General features: G+C 51.3%; 1 protein-coding gene across 1 annotated transcript in view; it reads left to right on the forward strand.

Annotated features, from left to right (window-relative positions):
* Positions 1-5: 5 nt before the first annotated feature.
* RNF19B (ring finger protein 19B) overlaps positions 6-11204 on the forward strand; it is a gene marked incomplete at its 5' end in the record, with an annotated part of 24985 nt that continues 13786 nt past the window's right edge. Inside the window, 7 exons of the mRNA XM_014309516.2 lie at positions 6-220; positions 5031-5236; positions 7440-7584; positions 8036-8198; positions 8628-8742; positions 9192-9332; positions 9476-9683. Coding sequence (XP_014164991.1) covers positions 6-220; positions 5031-5236; positions 7440-7584; positions 8036-8198; positions 8628-8742; positions 9192-9332; positions 9476-9683 — 1193 coding nt within the window. The remainder of the gene's footprint in view (positions 221-5030; positions 5237-7439; positions 7585-8035; positions 8199-8627; positions 8743-9191; positions 9333-9475; positions 9684-11204) is intronic.

Genomic DNA, 11204 nt, shown 5'->3' on the forward strand with positions numbered 1-11204 from the left:
GGTCGTGCGGGGCCTGCCTGCGGCAGTACCTGCGCATCGAGATCACCGAGTCCCGCGTCAACATCTGCTGCCCCGAGTGCAGCGAGCGCCTCAACCCCGCCGACATCCGCCGCCTGCTCCGCGACTCCCCGCACCTCGTCGCCAAGTACGAGGAGTTCATGCTGCGCCGCTGCCTCGCCGCCGACCCCGACTGCCGCTGGTGTCCGGCCCCCGACTGCGGGTGAGTGATGCGGGGGACGAGCGGTGGGCGCTGGGGTGATGCCGCTCCGTGCTGGGACAGCCCGGGCAAAGGGGAACCTGCTCGGCTCTCCGTCCTGGGACACCCTGGGGAGTGGGGAATCGCTGTCCCCATAGGGTGCTGTCCTCTCTATCCTGAGACAGCGTGTCCCTTCCATCGTGGGATAGCTTGGCAGGGAAACCTGCTGTCTTCTTAGGGTGCTGTCCCGTCTGTCTGTCCCGGGGTGTGTTGGGAAGGTAGACCTGCCTTGGAGGGATGCTGCCTGTCCCCCAACACGTGCTGGGATAGCTGGGTGAAGTGGAACCCGCTCTGTTTCCTGCGGATGGCATCCCAGCTGGCATGGCACTGGAATCACTGTCCTGCCTGTGCCCACGTGTGTCCCAGGATGGCACAAGGAGGGGTGGCTCACCCTCAGTAGGGTGCTGCTGATGATACACTTCTGGTCCTGCTGTGTCCCATGAAGAGCCCTCGCTGCAGGGGTTCTTTGCTTATCTGCAGTCTGTTCAGGACAGCTGAGAGGCCTTGGGTACCAAAATTCCATCCATCCCCATTATCTCTGAAAAGCTCCAGGATCTGACCTTGGGGATTGTGAAAACACAGATTGGGTAGGAGTGATATGACTTGAAGGGGGTTTTAGCAGAGCCATCGCTTCCCTAATAGAACAGAAACCTTTTTTCCTGCACAAATGGTAAGTGTGGACTTTCCCAGCTGTGCATTTCTCTGCCTGTCCTGGGGACAGTGCCTGGGGACAACGCTGCAGCCTCCAGTGGTGGGATAGAAGGAACAGTAACCAGTCACTTTTTCCCAGTGAGGACATGAATACACAGCAGAGAGGAGTGATGTTGACTCACTGTCCATTGCCCAAGTGAGGAAACGTCTGTCTGTCCAGAAGTCAGCCCAGCCAAGCCTGATGACTGTGTAGTTATGAACGTGTTGCTTTCATTTTCTCTTCCCTTTTCTTTTAAACGAACTCTGTTAGGTTTCTGTTTTGGGCGTGAGGCAAAGCTGCCTGGAAAAGGGCTTGGTCGGGGAACTTAAGAGAAGTGCTGTGAAGTTGAGCTACGACTCAGCTTGGATGGCAATTTTGGGTAGCAAGAACATGAAAGGAAAGTCTGACCTAGTAGTCGGAATGGAAAAGTTGGTGGGAGGATTGTGAAGATTTAATCAGAGCCTTGTAATAGGCATCCTATGCAAATCAGTGAACCTGGCTCGGGTTACCCATTTCACGGCCTCTCGAGCATCCTGTATGAGGGCTTTTTCCTTCAGACGGTGAAGTTAACAGCAAACAACACCTTTGCTCCTTTCTGAAGCCAAATCAAGTGCAAGATCTCGATATTTCAGCAGCGCTGGGGATAAGATCAGGGAGACAGAGCAGCCACGGAGGGAATGCCTCTGCTGGTGACCGGCTAGAGAAAATCCGGTTCCTGCTCACCGAATCTCAGCTCCTTGACTGTTGTGATGTTATCTGTGCCCGGGATAAGGTGTACAAACAGCGGCGTCACCCGGGCTGGCTGCTTGGAAGGAGCCAGCTCCAGCACGGCCCGGAGGGCGTTGCCTCTGTGACAGCAACGCAGCCTGATCCCTTCCTCTGGGGGGGTTTGGGCAGGCTGGTGCCACACGCGGCTCTTTCTCTGAGCTAAAGCCTCCTCCCTGGTTCCTCGGGGAGCAGGGTGAGCCGGGTGACATGCTGGCATCCTCCTCCCAGCTGCCCAGAAGAGCGAGAAGCGACCCCGGAGCTGTTGGAGATGTTGGAGACAGCTCTAGTGGACCCGCGCTGCTGGTGTGGCTGTGGCGCTCGAACAAAGGCTGTTGGAATCAGCCCTCCGGCAGGGAGAGGAATTAATCACCCTATTCATTCTTCCCAGCAGAGCTTGTGTGGCTGTGCTTATGTAAAATCAGGGTATGAATTATTTACAGCGGGCTTTCCCCGCTGTAGTAGTGCCGGAGTAGTAGGGCTGGGGGCACGGCAGGGTGATGTTTGGCACTGGATGTCACCCACCACTGTCACCCGAACTGAAACTCGCCAGCAACATCATTTCAGTGTCAGAGAATCAAGGCATTCCTTTATTCTGGCCGGGATGTGCAGCAGAAATCATTTCATCCACACATGCCTGGCTTGTGCAGTGAAAATCCTTCCATCCTGCCTGGTCCTTTACCAGACCTTTTGCGTATTTATACATTAAAAACCCCAAAGAAATTCACATTGTTGGTCTTAAATTCCACAATTATTCCACTCTTATTGGTTATTGATCCCTTCGATGCTAATTCAGCCCTCATTCTTTGGTTCTCCTATCGATCTTTCCCCAGACCAGGTGTCTCCAGCCTCATCAGGGGGTGATGTTTGTTGATCTCCCTTGATTTCCTCTGTTTCTCCTGGCTCCTCCCAATCTGTTGATGTTCAGCTCATGAGGCCTCACCCGGCCTTTTGAAGAGAAACTTCAATTCCCCTCCCCCTGGGCAAAGGCCAACAAAACCCCTGAGTGAAGTAACAACAAAAATACTAAAAGTTGTATCATTTCCAGTGCCACCGAGGCACCCCACAAGGGCCGGGGTGGCATTCTCTGGTCACCCCCCCGAGGTGGCAGCATCAAGGGGCTGCAGGGCTGTGACAGGACCCTAAAAACATCCTGTGCCTTCCTCCTGCATCCCGCAGCATTTCCTAAATGAAAGAGCCCGGCTGTGCTGCCCGGGAGGAGGAGGAGGAGGACAACACAACACCGGTGCGTGTTGCCATGGAAACCCTGGTCAATTGATGCGCCATCAATCGCAAAACAAATCATTTTCTGTGTTTGCAGCTCCGGGTTTTTTTTTTTTGTGGGTTTTTTTTTTTCCCCTTGCTACAATCTGGTGGTATCGCTGTCTAGTGTTTGTCACACTGCAGCCTTCCCCAAAAGCTTGGGAGAAAAACAGAACCTTTAAAGAAAACGGAGGTGCGTGGGCTGAGATCCGTGAATGGGCAGGAGGAGGGACGGAGGAAACTCGTGGCCATCCAAGGAGGGGGCTGGAAATGGAGCTGTGCCATTCCTGGGGTCTCAGGAATACACCCACATTGCTTTGTGGGGAAAACTCAGGGAGGAGAGCTCAGTTTCTCTTCTTACCTAAAGGAATTGAGCCTGAAAATGGCCATTTAAGCCAGTGGAAGAGGAGAGCCACTGTCCATCCAGGTCCTGCCATGACTATTCCTCATAATTTCATTTCAAAACTCCCTTTCTAGTTGACCTTGACATAGAAATGTGTTATTTCTATCCCCTCTAGACACTCCTGGAGCTTCTTTCCCCACAGCTGTGGACTTGTGCATGATATTTGTCATTTCAGCTCCAGCAATAAAATATAAATGCTGATGATTTGAATTTCTTGAGTGTTTAAAAAAACCCAACATTTTGAGCGAGGAGTTAATTTAGAGTGTTCTTAATATATTACACTGAGCTCTCCTAGGCTGCTGTTATGGTTTGAAATAGCAGTGTCACAACACAGCTGGGCAAATGAAGCTTTTCCTTTCTGTTTTGCCAAGGGCAGGCCAGGGGGGTAGTGGCAAGGTGAGGAAATTTAGCAGGATATTCCTTAGACAAGATGCACAGGAATCAAATCCATCCCTCCCAACCCCCTGGATCATTTCCATCTCAGAATTATCATATAGGAACAGAGTGGTTTGGGTTGGAAGGGACTTTCAAATTCATCAGTCATGGGACACTTCCAGGGATGGAGTTTTCCCATCTCTGCTCCTGCTGGGCTCAGGGGCAGGTGTGTGGATGCACAGGTAGAGCTGCAGTCGTGCCTGGCAGCCCTCAGATGTTGTTTCTGTGGCGATGCTGTCGTAGCCTGGCAGGATGAAGTTGCTCAAACTCCCACGGGATATGAATCACTGTGGTATGACACATTCAGTGGTTCTCACGCTGCTGCCTCGGAGAAGAAGAGGCAAAATACAACTCGAGCCACACAAGCTCTAAATATGAAACCTTAAATAGGAGCTTTTCTCCTCTGACCACTAACAGAAATACCCTTTTTGCCATATGGGTGTTGCAGGGCTGGGAAGGCACTTCTGGAATTGCTCATGTCAGCCCCTGCCAATGGAAACAGCCTCATCCTCAGTGCCTGTCAGTCAGAGTTCTGCAGCACTGCTTGGTGATGCTGCTTAGGCTTCTGTGTACACAGGACACTTTCTTCTGGGCGTGTCACAGTGAGTTGGTTGAGCTTGGCCTCTCTCTCTTGCACAGTTGGTTATTTCACTCCAGTTTTGCTTGTTCCAAAGGCAGGGCATTGTTCTTCACCACTCTTTAGAAAAGGAAGCTCTGAGGAGCTCGCTTGTTGACTTAGCTACGTATGGAGCTGTTATTCTGGAACTGTTATTTCACTTTTTTAGGATCACTCAGTTGATAGAAGTGCCCAGGAAAAGCTCAGCTTTCCTAGACTCCTCTGGACCATCCATAGATCTCTCCTAAGGAAATGAGGGATGCCTGGAAAGAGCAGCTGGGAGGAAACAGCAAGGAGTTAGCTGGGCACACTGGGCCAGACAGATCTGCCCTGTGTGAGTTGCCAGTGAGAACTGCCAGCAGTTACTGAGGAGAGAACTCAGCATCTCAAGCTGCCTGCATGAAAGGTCCCTGCCCTAACCCAATTAGCACTGCTTAATTCCAGGCCCTGCAGAGCGCAGGAATGTGTCTGGTGTGGAGGTTGATGACCAGGAATGAGATGGGCTGGTGGCTCTGGGTGTGTGAATGAAGGAACTCTCACTTGGGAACTTTATAAAAGCAGCTCTCCCTTGGTAACTTTGTGTTTCGATTCCTGCCCGCAGGTATGCAGTGATCGCCTACGGCTGTGCCAGCTGCCCCAAGCTGACCTGTGAGAGGGAGGGCTGCCAGACAGAGTTCTGCTACCACTGCAAGCAGATCTGGCACCCCAACCAAACGTGTGACATGGCCCGGCAGCAGCGGGCACAGACCCTGCGCGTCCGCACCAAGCACACCTCGGGCCTCAGCTACGGCCAGGAGTCTGGGCCAGGTATGGATTCACCCTTTTTCCATAAAATACCCTCTTGGGAAGGATGGAACTTCGACCAGAAAGTCTCACAGATGTGTATGCTTAGCAGAAAGATTTTTGAATGTGGAATCTGGAGAAGGAATAGAAATAAAAGCAAGTTTTGCTCTAGAAGAAAAGAATTGCTGAGCCAGTCTTACTGAATAACCAAGGAGGCAAAGGGTGTGTTAGTTATTATGAGGGGTTTTTATGACTTAGAGCAAAGGATAAACCCACCTCAAAACAAAAATATATTTTTACTAAGCAGAAAGATAGCACAGGCAGACAAGCCTGTCCATGTTGCAAGTAGAAAAAAGGTCTCAGAATTTTCCACTGCAAGAAAACTGAACAAAAACTTCCAGCTTAAACTGTAATGTACTGACTTTTAGTGATTGGAGAACAGTAACATGAATATGGTAATTACAGTAGTTATGATAGGCTATAGATAATAGTTAAGGTATAGATTGGTTCTGCTGTGTTAAGATGCTCAGCAAAGAAAAGTATAGAATGCATTGTGACCAAAACAAAAGTATAGAATGAATTTGTAACTTAATCTAAGTGTCTCTGGGCCTGCCTGCAGCTGGAGCTGACAGCTGTAACCTCTTGGATACAATAAACTGCATTTTGAACAACCCACATCCCTCATTTTGGCTCCTACAATATCCCAAGTTCAGAGAGACCCACTAGGCTCCAGCTCCTTGCCCTGCAAGAGTCACACCCCGATTTTTTGGCTGCTGGGCTCTGTGTGTGTGTGATGGGGAAGCAGCACCACCGTGCAAACCTCCTCCCCTCAAAGTTCTCCAGCAGCTGTGAAACTCAAGAGTCATTTCCCCTCCTCCTGTGTGTTAGAACACATCTGATCTCTTCCAGCAGCAGCAAATAGATCAGTAGGTGATGATGTGCTTTGGGTCCTTTTGTGTCACGGCAACTCCCCTCATCCGCCCCAGCTCTGCTTGTGGCTCTTTTGATCTTGGATGCTCTTGCTTTTTTTGCTGATCTAAACCCTGAACAAGCAGTCACTTTTTTACTGTTGCAGCTTCAAAGTTGCCCGGTGGTGAAGAGCAGCATTCACGGCCAGCTGAGTGTGGGGAGCTCTGCTCTGTGCACTCTTAGGTCTTGGTAATGGCAGGTACCAAAAAAATGCCAACCCACAGAACTCCTCCGCTGCCTGGTAGGAGCTGCTGTGTCTGCTGAGTTTGTGTTCCTTAAAAATAACTGTATTGACTCTGGAAGTGGGCAGTGAGGCCGTTTGTTAAAGCCCTGCCCTACCCCCAAACAAAATACCCTGGTTTTCCTTCTGTGTGAGGAGTTTAAATATTAATTCACTCAGTGTGGAGCTGCCGTGGGTGGTTCTGAGGTGGCTTAGTGGTGGGCTGAGGTCCAACATGCCCCAATTTAGAGAACCTTAAGAATGGACAGCATAGACACTGCCCCAGCCAGCAGAAAAACCCAGTTTTTCTATGCTGTTTAAGAAATCCCTGCCAGGAAGGGCACTTAGCCATGGGAAGGGAGGTTTTTGAGACAGTGGTTTCTCCCCACCCCGCCGTGCTGGATCCAGCCTGGTGATTAATAAGGTGTGAGCTGGGCTCACAGCTGGATTTCATCTTGCTGAGCTTTGCAGGGGCCAGCAGAGCCCTGAAGCACGGCACAGCCATTGCATAACCACGATCAGATGATGCCTGAGTGAAGGAAGGGATGAAAACCCCTTCTCCTGCTCTGCCAGCAGCAGGCTGGGGCCTGGGCAGCCTCTGCAGCTGTGTGTGGCTGCAGCCCCTGGTCCCCTAAAGGCCAGGTTTGGGGTTTCTGCAGTGCCAGGTTTGGGGTTTCTCCAGTGCCTGTTCACCCAGTTGTTGTGTTGTTCTTGGCCCATGAATCACCTCCGTGGAGCAATTCAATAATGGCTCCTTGTGCTGGGCAGGTATGACTTGTTCCCTGTGTTTAAGCATGAATTCTGGAATACATCCCATTCAGGATTCGAACAAAGCTTTTAAAAGTGGCTGTTGTTCCCCAGTCCCTGCTGTTGGTGGGGTCTGTCACACCAAAATTAGATAAATTAAAGACGCAGCGAGCAGCGACGGTGTTCTGCTGCAGAGCAAATAAAGATTTCAATCCTTAACGAGAACCCCCTGGCTGATTGTTGACTCTGAGAGCAGAGATGCCATCTGAATTCCCTGTGTCCTCCCCTCAGCTGATGACATCAAGCCGTGCCCACGCTGCAGTGCTTACATCATCAAGATGAACGATGGCAGCTGCAACCACATGACGTGTGCCGTGTGTGGCTGCGAGTTCTGCTGGCTCTGCATGAAGGAGATCTCAGATCTGCATTACCTCAGGTGAGCAGGGCACCAGCACGTGCCTCTCTCGGGCTCTGTGGAGGAGTTCACTGCCCCTGTTGGACTTTCACCTTCCTGCTTCAGCAAAATTTTATTGTTTCTGACTCAAAGAGGTGAACTCTGATCCCACTTTACAGCATTCAGATGCTCTTCCCACACCAAACAAAGCTCCTGATACAATTACCTTTGAGACCTCTTGGTGTACTGACTATTAAACATAAACCCAACAGTGTGATATTCACCTTTTGGGGGAAAAAAAGACAGAAAACTTCTTTGTGTTGTCTGCCTCCTTCCTAAGTTTTGGGGGTAAAAAAACCAGAAAACTTATTTGTGTTGTCTACCTGCTCCCTAAATTCTGGTTTTTACTCATGTGCAAGTTGAACTTGGGGTTCTCAGGAGCTTATAGGAATTGCTGGAGTGCTAATGTCATTTTTTTTTCCCTTCCATGAAGCCCCTCTGGCTGTACATTCTGGGGCAAAAAGCCATGGAGTCGCAAAAAGAAGATTCTCTGGCAGCTGGGCACGTTGATTGGAGCTCCTGTGGGCATTTCCCTCATTGCTGGCATTGCCATTCCTGCCATGGTCATTGGCATCCCTGTGTACGTTGGGAGGAAGGTGAGTGTGGGGGCCAGAAGGATTTTGGGGTGTTCTCTGTGCTGACCAGAAATTTAGAGCTGATAGGAAGGGTGGATCTTCTCATAGGCCCCAAATTCACTTTTCTCTTCTAAAGCTCCTCTTATCTCCTGGGCTTTGTGTGGGCAGGGGGAAGGTGGTGGTTGATAGTCCTGGTGCATTTTGCATTTCTTTTGTGCCTCTGCCTTGACCCAGGAGCACCCAGGGGGTCCCTTTTGAGCCCATCAGCCCTGTGCTTCTGTTTGCTTCTTTTTCTTCACCACAGACCCTCCTGCTAGGTCTGCTCTGTGAGGAGATCTGTGCTCAAAATGAGGCTCTTCAAGAGCTCGTGCAGCTGGCAAAGCTGTAAAATCACTTCTTAGTGTCCCCTGGGACTCTGCTGTTCTCACCTGGTGCTTTTTCTTCCATCAGATCCACAGCAGGTATGAGGGGAAGAAAACCTCCAAGCACAAGAGGAACTTGGCCATCACTGGTGGGGTCACCCTGTCTGTCATTGCCTCCCCAGTCATTGCTGCTGTCAGTGTGGGTAAGTGGGCTCAGCCCTGCCCCTTCTGCTGGCCCAGGAGCCACTGAGACAAGTGGGTGGCCCAGCCCTGTGCCATGGGGGTGGCCAAAGGACAATTTGCAGAGTGCAGCTGTCTGTGGCTTTGGGCACAATGCTGTCTCACATCCTGGTGTGCTCAGGCTGGCCCACAGCCAGCCCAGGGCTTGTCTGCAGCACCACAGCCCATCCTGGAGTCCCCTGTCACACAGAGCTGTCTCCTGTCATGCTTTGGTGGCTGATGCCTTGTGGGTTCAATGCTCTTGGGGTTCCCCCACTCAGCCCACAGTGCTCCTCCACTGTCTGTCTGCATAATTGTGAATTGGAACCTTTAAAAGCAACAAAAACACGACTGAGAGAGTCCCTAAAAAATCTTTTCTGTCTGCCCAACACATCTTGAAGCTCCTCTTAACGCAGCTCATCCTCATCTGCAGGAATTGGGGTCCCCATCATGCTGGCCTACGTCTATGGGGTCGTGCCCATCTCGCTGTGCCGGGGTGGTGGCTGCGGGGTCAGCACAGCCAATGGAAAGGGGGTGAAAATCGAGTTTGATGAAGATGATGGACCCATCACAGGTAATAACTGGTGATGGGAAGGGGGTGAGGCAAAATGCTCTTGTAATGAAATGCTTTGAGGCCCTGATGTCTCCCAAATCTGGGACATCACAGCCGAGCGCTCCCACTGCCAATTCCAACCCCTGTGCTCTCCTTCCCCGCAGTGGCCGATGCCTGGAGAGCCCTGAAGAACCCCAGCATTGGAGAGAGCAGCATTGAGGGGCTGACCAGTGTGCTGAGCACCACTGCCAGCCCCACAGACGGGCTCAGCGTCATCCAGGGCAACTACAGCGAGACCGCCAGCTTCGCTGCCCTGTCCGGGGGCACCCTGAGCGGGGGGGTCCTCTCCGGCAGCAAGGGGAAGTACAGCAGGTAATGGGCTCTGGGAACAGCACAGGGCTTCCCAAGGCTCCCTCAGCTCTGTAGGCTCACTGGAGCGATGCTATGGAAGGAGGTAGCTTAAAAATCACGGATAAATTCTTCATTGGATATGAAAAGTTGTCTTTTTTTTTTTTTTCCCGCTTTTTAAATTTATTTTCATTGCGTGGGAGGGTTAGACACATTTCTTTCCCCCAGCTGAGTTCCTGGAGGTTTGAAAGCAGCCGTGTCCATAAGGGCAGGCCTCAGTGTGGCCTTCCAGTGCTTAAAGAGTCTTAGTGAAAAGTTGGAGAACAACTAATTGCAAAGGAAGATAGTTATAGGAAACGGGGGAATGGCTTTAAACTGAAAGAGAAAAAATTTAGATCATATATGGGGAAGAAATTCCCCCCTGTGAGGGTGGCAAGGCCCTGGCACAGGGCACCCAGAGAAGCTGAGGCTGCCCCTGGATCCCTGGACAGGTTGGATGGGGCTTGGAGCAGCCTGGGATAGTGGAAAGTGTGTTTGATAGTGGATAGTGAGTTTGTTTTGGGGAGCTTTCCAGGAGTGTGAGTGAAGGTGCTTTGATCTAGGGGTTGTGTCGTGGTGTTTTTGTGCCTTGGTCTGTTGTAGAGTAACCAGGTCTAGGAGATCACTTAGCATGATCTGGAACCCAGAGCCACCCACGGTGGGGAGACACTGGCACAGATTGCCCAGAGAGGTTGTGGAGTCCCCATCCTTGGAGATGTTCCAAGACCAGCTTGGATGGGGCTCTCAGCAGCCTGGTCTAGGAGAAAGTGTCTCTGCATGTGGGGGTTGGAACTGGATGATCTTTAAAGTCCTTTCCAAACCCAAACCATTCCATGATTCTGTTTCTGGAGTCAGTGCCAGTCTAGTTCTTGCAAGGAGGACAGATCCCTCCTGAGCTCCTTGAGACCACAGAGCTGATGCTTCAGCTGAATTTGGAGCAGCACAGAGCTCCTGCCTGCCCTGCTTAAAGCTATTCCAGCCCTGTTATCCCAGCCTGGAGGCTTTGATGCTTCCTGCAGGCAGGGTCACGGCTCTCCAAGTCAGGAGGTTACACCACAGTTTTCCTCCTAACTTGCCTGTGAGTCAGTTTGCTGGGTAATGAGAGCCACGTGTTGATGTGGCAGCCAGGGTGTAATCACTGCGCGAGATCCATGGAAATCAGCTCTTCGCAGGAACCGTGTGAGTCATGGATGTAAACACGGCTTTACCTTCGTCATGGAAAACAGAATGGATCTGCCTAAATGCAGCCAGAAATGAGACTCAATGAGAGCAGCCACTGGGGTTAAACTCCTGTCACACTGAGCTGGGCCAGCCCACGGGGATTCTTGCTTTCCCATGAGGAGCAGGGATGGGTTGGTGCCCCTAAAGCGTTTCTGAGGAACCCTCTTCTTTCCTGCAGGCTGGAAGTCCAGGCAGATGTCCAGAAGGAGATTGTCCCCAAAGACTCGGTCAGTTTGGGGGCCATCAGCGACAACGCCAGCACCAGAGCCATGGCTGGTTCCATCA

The sequence above is a fragment of the Geospiza fortis genome, unplaced genomic scaffold, assembly GCF_000277835.1.
Source record: "Geospiza fortis unplaced genomic scaffold, GeoFor_1.0 scaffold432, whole genome shotgun sequence".
Lineage (NCBI taxonomy): Eukaryota > Metazoa > Chordata > Aves > Passeriformes > Thraupidae > Geospiza > Geospiza fortis.